Genomic DNA, 15,693 nt, shown 5'->3' with positions numbered 1-15,693 from the left:
AAACATTGCATCCAACCCCATATATACATATATGAAAATACATGATTGATCTTTGTATTAAATCATTTTATCAATTGGGTCCATGAACAATAAAAATTGATTATCTAAGTATTGCACTGTATAGTATGAGTTGTACAATAAGAAAAATAAAAAAAAATGTTAAAAATAGAATAATATTGAACTGTTCACACATTATATATGCATACATATCTCAGATATGATATCTTATTGTTTTTTTTTTATTTATAAAAAAAATTTGTGAATGTTCTAATATACGTTACACACATTATATATGCATACTTATCTCAGATATGAAATTTTATTAGTTTTTTTTTATTTATAAAAAAACTAATTTTTTATGAACGCTCAAATATACGTCAAGACTAAATAACAACCTTTTGAATCTTATTAAAAAAAAAATCGCTAAGTTTAAAACATTTATTCATTCCATGAAAAAAAAAAAGCCAAATTAAAAAGTCTGTGGGTTCAAGGTATAGCTCATTCACTAGAGTACTATTAAACAAAGTAGTATTCACTTGGTGTTTTCTTAATCCATACATAGAAAATTAGCTATGATCATAAATAAATAGAAGGTGGTTAACAATCATTCAACCAACCTAATCTAATAAACTAAGATAAAAAAAAAATGAAAATTGTGCATCAAAATCATAAAAAGATACACTACTTAATTAGTATGGAATTCAATGGAAGTTGGTCAATTTAAGATATGGTATTCAAGATAAGTGAGCACATATCAAATCACTCTTCATCATCAACTAGCCCTTTTTCCTTTCTTCTTTTTGTTTACTTCTAAGAAGTAGGTCCCATAAACAAGAATTGAAGCAAGGGGATTTGAACCCTAACCCTAACCCTAGAAGAACCATGACAACATGCATGAATAAACTAATACACTTGAAGGGTATGCAAGGAACTAGAATGACAGCATCTTAATTAACTACAATATTTGGAGAGGAGGAATGAAGTGCTCCAAAGGTTAGAGTCAAAAGCTACAACACATTTTGTCCTCATCATGGCTCAATGTCTTTGTGTCGCTAACCCTAACCCTAGTTTGAAGTAAGTGACTAATCACATTGTTTGAGTTGAAAAAATTATTAATTAGTTTGAGTGTGTTTATTTCTTGTTCTAGACTTTGAGAAGATTCATAATTGAATTAAATAGTGGGTCACAACAATTTTTACTCACAATTTAATTAAGAAGAGATAAAATTAATTTGTTTGACAATAATTAATTAAAATTAATCAACATTTTCAAACAAATAAAAAAAAATATCTACTTTCTCAACTAGCATATTTGTGATAATAAAAATAATTAAATGCACCAATCATTGGTGGGTAAATCTCACAACCAATTGGGTTCAAATTAGGAAAAAGTCAAGGTCCCCACTTCCTCATCAAACCCTAGCTAATGAATGGTGCATCAAATAAGAGGACAGAAACCCTTTATATATATATATATATATATATAGGTCCCCATTATTTGTATCCAAAGCTCATTAGTTTTACATAACCTATAATTATTTTAATTTATTTTAATATAAAAACACCCTAATAGTCTATATATGCAACATGTTTGCACAATAAATTGATTGCTATTATTTATCTATATCTTTTGTCTTTTGTAATCACTAGTATGGTTAGGTGAATAGGTGGTGACCATCCTCAAAGGAAAGCATATATTATTGCACCCTAATCAACCTCATTAGAGACCTTTACTTCTTTGGGGTTCAATCATGTCTAAAACTCTCAAGCATGAACTTTTGATCATCTTGTTCAACTAGATAATCACTTTAATAACTCCATTTCCATTTGGCAAGTACCTCACTTTGATGGAGTATAGTGATATAATGGGTTAGGTTGGTAGTCAAGCTTGCCATGTGTCAAGATCTCATTGGTTGGTCCTAGCCATGCATGGTACTCTGATCATATCCTTTCTATTTGGATGACATGAAATAAAGCTCTATTTGGAAGCAAAGCATCTTATAAGCTTTTATTCTTTTTCTTTTTTCTTTTTTTCTTGTTTTTTTTATTATGTATATTTGTTTTATTATTATAGGCCCCATTGGACATGAATGAGGTCATGCTCCATGATGGTGAACATGGATAGGCCCTTAGATTATAATTATATATGATCTTTATCATAGTGATTAGTGCCTCTTGTCTAAGCTTGGAATTTGGGTGATGATCATGATGAACATTTATGGTTGGCCATGACTTGCTCTCTTATAAGTAGGGATGGCAACGGGGAGTGATGGGAGTGATGCCAAAAACCTTTACCCTGCACTCCGTAACCCCCTACCCCATACCCGCACTCTTACCCGCACTCTCTCGCAGAAAAAATCATACTCCTTACTCCTTACCCGCAGGTACTGGGGATACCCGAGCAGTGACTCGCTACCCGTTGTTACCCATTGTTCAAAATTATCGAATTAAATTTAAATAATAATAAAAATAAATTAATTATACATTATATTACTAATCTTTTAAACACATGTCCATAAATTCAAAAATTACGAGTTGATATATATTTGTTTATCTTAAATTATATAATCACATAAAAATGACATTTATTTAAAGCTCAAATTAGTAACTCTACCTTTTGTCTTGTTTCATGTTTAACTATCTTGGTTTTTGCTTTTAAATTTTTTTCATATATCTACTATTTATATTTTTATATATCTTTCAAATTTTTATAAATATCTAGTAAGATTTTGAATATAAAAAAATATTATATGTAATTCTCATAAGTTATATCCAATCGATTTTTTTATTAAGATCTTATTTTTTTCGGGGATGTTTTTATAATTTATAGAATAAATTATTATAACATTATTTTTTTATATTTGTTTATTTTTAAATTTAATTATGATTTTTAATATATATCTAAAATTCAATTTTTGATAATATTATCAAATATAAATATAGAAATTAAATAAAATTTAAAAATAATATATTAAGAGAAAATTTGAAAGTATTATTTTCAAATTAATCACCATGAAAATAGATATTGAAGTAAATGTTTAGTTTAATAAAAATTATATATATATATATATATATGAAAGGGTAAGGATGCAGTGCAGGGTTTTCACCTGCACCCTCTTCAACGAGTAAGGAGTAGGGTAAGGGTAAAGGTGCAGGGTAGGGGTAGAGGGCATACTCACTCCCGACCCGCACTCGCTCAAAAAAACTAATCGGGTAGTACATTTTCACTGCATTCCGGTCAAAGAGGGTAATACCCTCTTTGACCGGAGACTGCTACTTGAGATATCCGTCGAGTAGATGACAAATCTGCCATCTCTACTTATAAGATTGGTGTTTCAACTATAAAAGGAGAGTTTGTTATTAGGTCTCTATTCCTTTCTATTTGTTTTGGTTTTCCATTTTTTTTTTCTAGTTTTTAGTTTTTTTGCATTGATATGTTGTATGTATTGTTCTAAAGAAACTTGATTTCTCTCTCTCTCTCTCTCTCTCTATTTTTTCTGATATTTCTCAAATTAATAAAATACAATTTATGGTAGTTTATAGCTATCTAGGGTGATGAGAGACTTATTTATAAACATGATATCAAGATATTGGTTGAAAGAAAAAAAAGTGATTTTTGATTATTATGGTTTTAACTTTTACCTCATCTGCAATATTATTTATTTTTTTCATATATAATGATTAATATATTAGAGTCACACATAATATAATTATTTGACTCATAGCTTATGAGAATTTTTAAATTTGATCTATATAGAATCTTCTCTCTGCTATTTAATATATAGTAATTGAATCCAAACTTTTATACAAGTTTTTAAACTTAATGAGAAAGCAGAACTTAGGTATCGCGTGCAAAACTCCTGATATTTTTATAAAAAAATAAAACTATGTTAAATAAAAGATTATATATATATATTTACTTTGTTCAAAATACATCATGATATTATTGAACATACCTTTTTCAATATATATATATACATTGAACATCCGTTGGTTTCAAAATGCTACACATATGTACAAAAAAAAGTCAAGATGTCATTTGATTCTTTGCCTTATTCCCATTCTTTAATTCACTTATTATAATCCCAAAAAACATTAGAATACCCAACGATGTACCTAGACTAGACTTAGTGCAATATATTTAACTTTTTGGGAATTTTCAATAATAATTAATCTAATAATTCTACATAGCTTTCATCAAATAAATCAAGCAAATGGTGGTTAAAAATTTAAGATAGTGAAGCTATTAAATAATGTGGTGTCCTAATCTATGCCAAGCATAGCCAATAAGTTAATTTAAAATGCACTATATTAAATTCAATGCTGACATATTAAAGTATAAACAAATTAATTTAAGAATTTGAAAACAAGTAGCAAGGACTAAGAAAAACCTAGCTAATAACTTATGTTGTACTTCATATATATATATATATATTTATAATTTATAATTTATTCAACCCTTCCCTACAAACCCCACAAACCCCACAAACCCAACAACAATGTTTATTTGTTTATAGTGGTTTTGTAAGCATGCTTTTGGCTTGTAGTTCATTTTAGGACTTGAATGAATCCCTCTACCATTCCAACTTGGGCAAACAACTTAATTAAAAAAATGCATATGATCATCTTATACAGTAAGTGTATATATATTTATATATAAGACACAGTGGATCCAAGGATGGATTGAAAAGAGAAATTTGAAAAATTTTATTCACTATATGAACTAATAGTTATAACTATTTTTATGGCAATGCAAACACTAAAAATACAAAATATCTTAACAAATAAGAAATAAAATAAAAAACAATAAAAGCAAAAATCATTCAGAAACTGGATACCCAACTTAGTTTGCATCAATAATCTATATATGAAAGAGGGGGTGGTAAGAGATATGTCAATTTCTCTTGGCCTCACCACTTATTGCTTTAATTTTTTATTCTTCAAGTATATTATGAAGATTTAGTGCTAAAGTCACTTTCTGAATGTGATTATGAGAGCAGTGAAAAAGCAAACAACAAGTTGATTAGTTAGTCTAATGGCTAAAATTTTAATTAGTGTACTACTCGATCAATCATTTTTCTTCCTAATATTTTATTTGAAGAGGTTGAGATGTAATGATTATAACTTATTTTAATATGATTTTAAAGAGAAGCATAAACAATTGGATTTTATCAACTTAGTGTACATTCAACTTGGATAAACTCTTGTTAATATTTGTGATTAACCAAAAAATAACTAAAGTTTCTAAAAGTTCAAGTACATGCTTAACTTTGTTAATCATAAAGAAGTTTTAAATAAAATATTTTTTATAGACATCAATTAAATTGTATTTCTAATTTTGGAGCTTGATTGTTGATCATAAAAATATTTTCAAATGACAACATTATAAATTACAAAATTATCGTCCAACAAAATCCACTGGGAGTTCTAATAAAGATAACTACTCGTGCCTATAATTGAAAGGTCTCGAGTTGAGCCTCTCAAATTACAATTCACTTTCTGGGTCTTCTGTGACTATGTGAGAATTACATCTCGTTATTGCCTCCATAGTTGCATGGAGGGTTTATCCTATGAAGTCAGTCAAACTATCGTAATTGGTGCATCTTCTTACTCGTTTATCTTTTGCTTTATTACTTGTCGACTTTAATATATCTAATGAAAGTTTATATTTGATCCAACATTTTAAGAGAGGTACAAAAACTAGTATTACATATTCCATGGCTTGTCCATATTTTTTTAATAATAATAATATGTTAAAAAAATTGTGCATATATACACACAAAAATTAATTAGAAAGAAGAAACAAAAAGATGAAAATACTCTAGAGCTTCTAATGAAAAATAACACACTAAACTAAAGTTTGGAATTACACCACTGATGTCAACCAAACTTAATTTTTTTTAAAAAAATTGATAAATATAAAATGTAGATTAATTGAAACGGAAGAGTGGCCACTTTATTTATTTATTTATTTATTTATTTTCTTATGTCACTTATTTTGGAGAACTTACAATGATTTTAACTCTTGTTTTTAACTTAATTTTTATTAAAGTTTACATATGAAAAAAAGAGGAATGTGTTTTTTTTACAAATTTTATTTAATAATATAATTTCTCTCTTTTATTGTTTATTTACAGTGAGAAGAATTATTAATTATTAAAAATTTAACAGAATTCAACACTTTAACTTTGTGAATAAATGGAACAACAATTTGGCTATAGAAAGATAATAAAATTTAAAAAGAATTTCAAGACTTCGTGATTATGTTCAACAACTTCTTTTATGGGCTGGGCTTTGAGAGTACAAATTTATGAGCTCAAAGATATTAATACATGTCCAATAACTTCAAGGTTTTGATATTATTTTATCCTACCCATTTTGTACATAACTCCATTATGATATTAACTGTGGCTTTAATATCTAATTTAACTTTACATAGGTAAAGGTGATAAATAAATTAAGAATTTTACTTATGCACTTTAATATTGGCTTAGTTAAGGACTATTATAGCTATTAAAATATAGTTTATGTGGTTTTTTTAAAGTTTGTTTTTATATTATATTTTGTTATATAAAGTGGAAGATATATTTTATTCAGTGACACTAGATTTTGGGTTGCAAGTTGATACCACACTGAGATTAGTTATAACAACATACGTCTGTGTGATTTGAACTCGGGACTCTTAAAAATTTCATACCACATATTTTTGTAATAGAGTCAATTTTATTGGCTAAGAATTATGTGATAATTTGTGATACATTAATTACTTGAATACTAGATAAAATAAATAATAAAAAATATTTTAGAAATTTAGTAAATCATAAAGTTTGGCTTATGTACTGCATTTTATTACAATTCATGCGCTTGATTTAAAATATCCATTTGGAAATTTATTACACACTCCAAACCAAATTAAATTCAAGTAATTTATTTCAATACCCTAAATAAAATCTCCAAAACAATTTCTCACATACTTTTAAATAGAAGACGTATTTCTCTTTGCACATGCCCAAAACCCTTCAAAAATGAAAAATCTAATTTTTAATAATAATAATAACAAATTCTATGAATTTTTTAAATCCACATCAATTATATTCTCAACCACTCCTAAACAACTGATTCACATAAATTTCCAAATAAATAAATAAATAAATAAATAAATAAAATTTAAATAAAAAAATTTAAAGAAATAATTAATTTTTTAAAATTTAAATGAGACTTCATACAAGCTTCTTCATTTTCAGTGGTTATGGCCACGTCATCATTATTATATCCTCTCGTCTTCTTCTCTTCGCCATCTCCCGTTACCTCGTTTCCCTCTCCCGGCGTTTCCCGTTTCCCTCGAACTCCCTTCCTTAAGCCCGAGCTAGCCAGCATTCGCCGGAGACGCCGCCGTGCCTCGCCGGAGGAGAAGGTCATGGCGCCGTCTACTAGGTGGGATGATGGCGGGGCTCGGGACGATGATGAGGAGAACGCTTTGAGGGCTCCGACAGTGGATTCACATGAGATCGAGCTCTCCTTCCCGGATTTTACTGGGGGTGAGTGTGAGTTTTGGGTTTTTTTTAGTTAGAAGTAAATCTAATCTTGTCCTGTGGCGGGAGCTTGCCGAATTTTGTGATTTTGATTGATGATTTGCCTGATTTTTAGATTCTTGTGTTTTTTATGCTGATTTTTAGTGCGAATATGGGGGTTTTATGACTTTTTTGTTAATCAGAATGGAAATTGTTTATTGTTAGATTAGTATATTTTGGGAAAGTAATAAGTGACGGAAGTGTTGTCAAATGTATCAAATTGGTGTTTAAATCGTTCAACCTGATATTCCTAGCAGTTTTGAATTTAAATAGTGGGCTTTTGTAATTCATGATAATATTCATGGAGTGTTTGGTGGTCTCCGTGTTGAAGAGGTCTTGGAAAACCTAAAAATAACTTTCTTGAGATTGATTTTTATCTTGGAGTATCCTCATGATTTAGTTTTATTGGAAACTTGTTTCTCAATCAACATCATGAATGGCTTTCTTGATGTTACCTCCGGGTACTAACTGGTCCAGTATGCACTGCAATTTTTGGTTTGTATGTGAATCATAAAGTTCACAATTTGCTGACAAAGCTCTTGAAGTTTTTCAAGGTTTTTCAAACTTCTGATATTCAGCTGAATGCCTTTCATCTAATTTAGGGTCAAATTGTTGTCCCAAGACACACATCTAATAGATAAATCACTTCTGGAGTGCTTGACCTTGTTAATCTCTTCTCCAGTGTTGATCTCCATGGTTTAAGACTAAATAAGACTCTTATTTATAAAAAATAAATAAGTATATGTCTGTATATGTTGGTCTCTTTATCCAACTTATTTGATATATTGACTGTATAAATCATGCTGGAAAATATTCCTATGACACTTCTACGAGCCCTTTGCATCAGTTAGTTCTTCTTGATTTGTTGCAATAAGAACTCATGATAGTGAGACATTGTTGCCTGGTTCTGGAGAATTGGTAGTATGTAAATTTTAAAATAAATAAAAAACAAAAATGCATTGCGTCAACACAAAATACTGTTAATTTTGTGAGAATTTCACAATTGACATAGTTATTGATACTGTCCTCTATTTTATTTTTCTTTATGAATTCAGACTAGTAAAACTGTTAAAAATGTTTTTGGGATGTGAGAATAGTAAATTAAATACCAAGATCAAACTTTCAGTTTTACTGCATACCGTGGTGTAGGATATTCAACATCCAGGGATCAGTTTGCATCAGATAACAGAGACATGCGTTCAAGAGATGTTGGGGGAGACATGTACCAATCTAGCATAAAAATTCCTCCTCAGAAGAAAAGGTCTTATTTGAACGATTTAAAATGTTTTGGAGTGGACTTGTCTCCTGACAACATTGCAGTTGCTATAGTATATTTTGTACAAGGAGTTTTAGGCCTTGCCAGGCTTGCTGTAAGCTTTTACTTGAAGGATGACCTTCATCTAGATCCTGCCGAGGTATTATATCTGTTTACATCATCTGATAACTTCTTTTCAATATTGATTTGTTTCTGTTGATCCAACTTATTTGCTTCATTTGATTTTCCCTGTGCTAATTGTTAATTCTTGTGTTTTTCTTTAAAAACTTAAGATGTATTTTACATATAACAGTTACATTTTTGCTTATGCCTATATTATGTAGCAAAGGTTTCCTTTTTTTTTTCTCTCCTTTTTATTGCTATTTTTGTTTTGTGTGTGCGTGTGCATGCACAATGCACACTTGTGTCCTTGACATGAGAATGTTACCCAGTAAACTATGAAGCCATAGATGTTGCTCTTGTCCTAGTGATTGATATCTTATCATTTCTGATTTAGACAGCAGTTGTATCTGGTGTGTCTGCTTTACCATGGCTGGTCAAGCCTCTTTATGGGTTTATCAGGTTTGTATTAGTCTTTCTCATCTATTGTAGCTTAAAATCCTCCATCCTGTCTTGCCTTCTTATTGCCTGGAACCTTTTTTCCCCCAATTGCAGTGATTCTATCCCTCTTTTTGGATACCGGAGAAGGTCATATCTATTTCTGTCAGGGCTTCTTGGAGCCCTTTCATGGAGCTTAATGGCCACCTTTGTGGACAGCAAGTATGGTGCAGCATTCTGCATTCTTCTTGGATCTCTCTCTGTTGCATTTTCAGATGTTGTAAGTCTTATTTATGAGATAATTTGTGTGTTTCTTGTTATTAGTACTTAATTTACAGCTGCCTTGGATCTATCTCTGTTGCATTTCCAGAGTGGCAAGTATTATTGAAGAGATAATTTGCATGTTTCCTGCTATTATTGTTTTACATACTGCTTCATATGTTCTTGCCATTAGTTAACCTCATTGATGAATGTTTTAGAAGTTTCGAGATTGAACTATCGTAAGTGTTGATAAAAACATGCTAGTTTAGAGGATTCTTGATAAGCCCTTTCAAAGGAGTTCTCACAAATTGGCAATCTTGTTTTACTTTGTGAGCATGTGGTTTGTTGATCTTTGAACATTGTGGATACTTTAAAGATCTTGGCTGGTCTGATCCTGTTTAAATGGACTATTATTGTAAAAGAAAGTATAAATAATAACCTTATGATGTATCTTGATAGCTTGGTTTGATCATTCATTAATATTTTGGATGAGAATTCCATTGAATTGTCTAGATTAGTCAGTCAGTTGAACTGAACACTTGAAGTCAATGTTTCAAATATTTGATACTCATTATTTTAGTGAGGTGTTTTTTTGATGCATTGTATTTTAATGTCAATACTTGCACCTGTTGGTGTGATTTTTATAACGCAAGTATACGCTATCACAAACAAGTAATATAATGATGTTCCACAAGGATTGAGTTTATTAATTATCAAAATTACTAACCCTAATTCTACATGACTAATGAGATTGAAGAGATTTAATTTAGAAAATCTAATTCAAGGACTAGAGAAAGATAGTTAGATGAGAAGAAATCAATGTCAAGAGATTCTAGGGTTTCCAAGTTCACCTAGACTAATTCCACCTAGATCATCTAGTTTAATCAATCAATGTTTGTTTCTTATTTTGTCATCAAATTTCCCTAAATTACATATTGATCTTTTTCAAGCATCAAAAGCATATTCCATTAGATAAGTTAACATCATCTCTGGGATAACTGTGAACCTATGGAATTCATTAAACTTTAGAAATTTATAATGATGCATATAATCTCATAAATATCTCTATCTTATGATGATTGTAAGATATTTCAACCAAGATTTAATTTAATTATCACCTCTTGGTCTCAAATCAAATTACTAATCATGCAATTGGTGATCAAGCAATCACAAGCATTAAGCATAGATTAAAATATCCAACATAGTATTGAAACTAGCATCAATTAAATTAAACAAACATGTTTTCATAGTCTGACTACATCGTAGCCCTAGAAAAAGTTGTTTAGAACATAATAATTGCAAAGCTTGATATATTAACAAGGTTCATAATCAAATAAACAAAAAAAAAACTAAAGCTTGACAATGAATGCACGTCGAATCTTCGCTCTCGGCCTTTTGATCTCTGAAATTCTCCTCCTTTTAGTCTCAACTCCTAGCCCTTTTTATAACTTGAATTCGGAGTAGCGCCTAGGCTCTACACTTTCTGTTTTGCACCTCTTAATGTTGTAGCGCCTAGGTGCTAGATTTTTTTTTTTGCTTGTTCCTTTTTTGTTGAAACTTTGCTCTTCTTTTCTCCAATTTTGTGTTTTTTATATGTTCTTCCTTCAAATCATTCTCTTTCTTTCCTATTATGAAATAACAATAAGATTAGGAGTAAAATTGGTTTAAAATAATTCAATTTAATTCATTATGAGTTAAAGAAGGTCTATATATTGAGTGCAAATTATACTCATCAACACCTTATTGAGGCATTTTCCTCCTTCATGTACCATCGTACTGCAAGTTTTGTTCAAAAACTGAAATGCATTGCATAGGTTGTAGATTCCATGGTAGTTGAACGAGCGCGGGGTGAGTCACAAAGCATGTCTGGATCACTTCAATCTTTATGTTGGGGATCTTCAGCCATTGGAGGTATTGTGAGCGCTTACTTCAGTGGTTCTCTTGTAGATGCTTATGGTGTCAGGTGAGTTGATCTGTTAGAGTTTGCATGAACATTTCATGTGGTTGTGTACACTATCACTAATTTATCCTTTCAATTATAGATTTGTTTTTGGTGTGACGGCTTTTCTTCCACTGATGACATCAGCAGTTGCTGTTCTTGTAAAGGAGCAGGCTGTGGCTTCTAGCAAAGTATATAACCCATCAATTTCCACTCCGATGCTGCTAGAGAGTTCAAAGCAGCATATCCTGCAATTGTGGACTGCTGTCAAGCAGCGTGAAATTTTTCTACCAACCTTGTTCATATTCTTGTGGCAAGCAACACCACAGTCTGACTCCGCAATGTTCTACTTTCTGTATGTTATCCCTCCATCCCTAATCATTTTCTCTTTCTATCATGGATTCAAAATAATACCAACTGCAATCTATAGAATTTTATAGACGCTTGACAGTCTTCTTTACCTGGGATTTGTTAGATGCTGAGGTTCAGAAATGATTCTTTACCCAGTTCTTAGTTCTTATATCCAACTGCATTATCGCTAATGGTTTGGCAGGCTTTAACATGGTGGAATCTATAGAATTTATATTAAAATGACACTTTAATATACAAAGATGGTTGCATAAGAATGTTTGTTGTCTATTAAAATAATTACCAAAAATGTTGGCATAATTGAAGGGAACTTATATTTTGTGTGCTTATATGGACCTGTTTATATAAATGAACTTCATCATCCTCCATCTATTACTTTGCCCACTTGCCTGACTTGAACATATGAACTTTGAAGCATTATTAACCCCCATTTTATCTCTTTGGATTTCAGCACAAACAAACTTGGTTTCACCCCGGAATTTCTCGGTCGTGTCAAACTTGTTACCTCTGTGGCTTCACTTATTGGTGTTGCAGTGTATAATACATTTCTGAAAAAAGTTCCACTGAGGAAAATTTTTCTGTTGACAACAATAACTGGTTCAGCCCTCGGAATGACTCAGGTGCATACCAAACAGTTTTTCAGTTTCTTACTTACCACGACTCCTTATTTCTTTTGCAAATATAATCTGATATATCTGAAGATCATTTCCAGGTCTTTCTTGTAACTGGATTGAACCGACAATTTGGCATAAGTGATGAGTGGTTTTCAATTGGAGATTCTCTGATCCTGACAGTTCTTGGGCAGGTAACTTTTAATTAGTCTACCTACTTGTGATGGCAATTGATCAGTTTTTGATATATCTGTCTATATATCTATTCTGCAGTATTAATAACTTAAATCACCAATTCTGTGCTGTGATAAAGAATAAAGAAGACAGAATCTGTTCGGACATAACTCCTTCCTACGTTGTCTTTTTAAAATTTCTACCATTTTCTTACACACCAAAAGTGTGCATCCTATGATCATCATATGCGAGGTAAATATTTGCCTGCTGCACATGAGACATTGCACTGCATTAGAATCAATAGGAAGCATGATTTATTAGTAAAACACGTTAGCTGATCACTTGCAGCAGCTGTAAGACTTGCCTTATTGAATAATCAGAAAGCAGTACCTATTTTCTACCTTCTTATCCCCAACATTTTTGCAGGCTTCATTCATGCCTGTATTGGTGCTAGCTGCAAGAATATGTCCTCCTGGTGTTGAAGCCACTCTGTTTGCAACCTTAATGTCTATTTCAAACGGGGGAGGTGTCACTGGCGGTCTGTTGGGCGCTGGCTTGACTCAACTTCTTGGTGTTACCAAGGACACCTTCAACAATTTAGCTCCCTTGTTAATCATATGCAATCTCAGCTCCTTACTTCCACTGCCCCTTCTTGGCCTACTTCCTGAGGATATCCCAGATGCCAAGAGCACAGATATTGAAGATGTAAAGTCAAGCTAAAGCATGAGAGTCCAATACTGAGAGGTTGATGGTTCTAGTCACCATTTTCGATGAATTCCAGTATCCATTCTTCGCTTATGAACTCATTTCGGTTATTGGTTTCACTCCTAGAGATGATCGGCACATCGGCACAAACCAGAGGAGATATCAGCTTTCAATTCACCAGTATACAGCTTCATATCAGGCTCTAGCTTCCACTCCAGCCACTTTGTAGATCAGGTAAAAAAAAACTTAGCCTTTGACTTTAACATAAGATGCTGTTTGGAACTTTCTTTGTCACAGGAACAGAAGGTATTTGATAAATTCCAACTAATTAAATGATAAACAGTTCTAAAAGTAAGTGTTGTCTTTCTGGTCTTTTCTTTCTTTAGTTTTTATTTTGGGGTTGTTATCAGACCAAAACTTGAACCTAATGTTGTACAGTATCTTTTAATGCGAGCATTTTGTGCTCTAAAAAACATAAAGGCAAAGCTTATTGAAATTGTTTTTTTAGAAAGAAATTGTTATTATTTCATGCATATGGATTAACATCACTCATAATCAAACATTCAAGCAAAAATTTTGGATATTGTTATTATTTCATGCAACAACACTCAAAATTTTTGCTGGAATGTTTGATTATGACTTATGAGTGATGTTAATCCATATGATTAGATGAAAATAGCTACCCATGATTATCTCAATTTTGCATTATTTTGTTTGGATTGAAGTAGTTTTAAAGCAGTATAAATTGCTTGTTATTATTTTTATTTATTTATTTATTTTTGTGTGAAAGGGTTTGCAACTGCCTGTGATTAAAGTTCAAGATTTTTCAGTTTTATCTAAAATAAACTTTTTAATTTTCTCTGGGTTATTTGTGATTGTGATATATTTGGTGAGTCTAAGTTAACAGTCTTATTTGTTAGAAATGTTGTTGGGGTATTATCTTATATTTTCTTAGTTGATTATTATTTTATTTTATCTTTTATCATTTACTGGAATAATATTTGGAGTCTACTTTTTTTTAATGGAGTATATGTATAATTTAGAAAATTGTAATTATTATTATGTAATTTTAATGTTTTATTTTATTTTATATATAGTATCTTATGAATTTATATAATAATAGTCTAAAAGTGTGAAAATCTATTATAATATAATTTAATTACTTGAGTATATTATCCTCTCATATTTTAACATAATTAAAAGTATTTGTTCACTTTGTGAAAATTAACTAGACTCTTCTAATTAGTTCTTAATTGTTAGAGTATTGTATATATATCCATTAAGGGGCAGGGATTAGATCTGTCTATCCGGATATACTCATTTAAAAATAAATAAATAAAAATTATACTTATAAAATCATATATATATATTTTTTAAAAAAAACATGTTCCAGAATTTACTGGACAGGATTTCTAATTGCATTTAAGAAATTTAATATATGAGTGGTGTGTGTTGAATATAATAAATGGAAGCTGCCACAAGTTTCTTTGATCAAACATCAACATTATGGTAAACCATATGTTTTTTTTTCTTTAAAAAAAAAAAGAAAATAATTTTTTTAATGTTTAAAGAAGACATCATCATCTCCATGTCTCTTCAACACAAGTTATTTTCATGTCTAACTAGATGTTTAAATTGTCACAATATCTTGGAACAAAGACAAGTTCTTGAGTTAAACACATGAGAACACTAGTCCTGTGAGTTGATATGCAACATGCAGGGCCATGTTTTGGCTAAGTTATATTTGACAACCAAAATCATACATTTCATTTTATGTTGCTTTTCTGAGACATAAACTCATGATGTGCTTCTGTTGCTTCAGATAGCTCAGTAAACTGCAAATGCTTCTTTGGCAATCTCTCTCTCTCTCTCTCCACACAATTCTACCTTTTTCATTCTCAAAACACACATAGTGTTGCTTGTGTAGATTATCCATTTATTTATTTATTTATTTATTATTATTAAAAATTGTGGATAGGCCATTTGTAGTATTTCAACTTTGAGTTGGGAGGCAACAGAGTAACCAACTATCCTATTAAGGGGTGACATTAAAACAAAAGTTAAAAAAATTATTATTTCATGCAAATAAATATATAATTTAAATCATAAAAATCAAAAACATATCAAATAGTCAAATTTAGAGTGTGTGGGATAGTTTGTCTGTATTATATATATATATATATATATATATAATTTACATTACGATAAAAAAACTTAAACTTAAATGTATTGGTGCAAATTAAACTCCAAC

At 30.5% G+C, this 15,693-nt stretch overlaps 1 protein-coding gene across 2 annotated transcripts; it reads left to right on the top strand.

The window, feature by feature from the left end:
• Nucleotides 1-7,231: 7,231 nt before the first annotated feature.
• Nucleotides 7,232-13,625, top strand: LOC120267495 (folate-biopterin transporter 1, chloroplastic). 2 transcript variants are annotated; one of them, XM_039275169.1, is made up of 10 exons: nt 7,232-7,537; nt 8,720-8,985; nt 9,343-9,407; nt 9,501-9,663; nt 11,459-11,607; nt 11,687-11,938; nt 12,404-12,572; nt 12,665-12,757; nt 13,164-13,481; nt 13,569-13,625. In XM_039275169.1, exons 1-9 carry the CDS (start codon nt 7,249-7,251, stop codon nt 13,455-13,457), a joined length of 1,740 nt encoding a protein of 579 aa, XP_039131103.1. In that variant the 5' UTR covers nt 7,232-7,248; the 3' UTR covers nt 13,458-13,481; nt 13,569-13,625. The 2 variants fall into 2 exon arrangements, with proteins under 2 accessions (XP_039131103.1, XP_039131102.1); XM_039275168.1 differs by having other exon boundaries at nt 13,164-13,625.
• The last annotated feature ends 2,068 nt before the right edge of the window (nt 13,626-15,693 follow it).

The sequence above is a fragment of the Dioscorea cayenensis genome, chromosome 8, assembly GCF_009730915.1.
Source record: "Dioscorea cayenensis subsp. rotundata cultivar TDr96_F1 chromosome 8, TDr96_F1_v2_PseudoChromosome.rev07_lg8_w22 25.fasta, whole genome shotgun sequence".
Lineage (NCBI taxonomy): Eukaryota > Viridiplantae > Streptophyta > Magnoliopsida > Dioscoreales > Dioscoreaceae > Dioscorea > Dioscorea cayenensis.
Note: the sequence above shows the minus strand (reverse complement) of the source record. Positions and strands in the feature narration are given on the sequence as shown.

Coding starts and splice junctions, on each gene's coding strand:
- LOC120267495 (XM_039275169.1), top strand. CDS start 7,249: ATGGCCACGTCATCATTATTATATCCTCTCGTCTTCTTCTCTTCGCCA. Junction 11,608..11,686: donor GTAGATGCTTATGGTGTCAG/GTGAGTTGATCT, acceptor TTTCAATTATAG/ATTTGTTTTTGGTGTGACGG. Junction 12,758..13,163: donor TCCTGACAGTTCTTGGGCAG/GTAACTTTTAAT, acceptor ACATTTTTGCAG/GCTTCATTCATGCCTGTATT.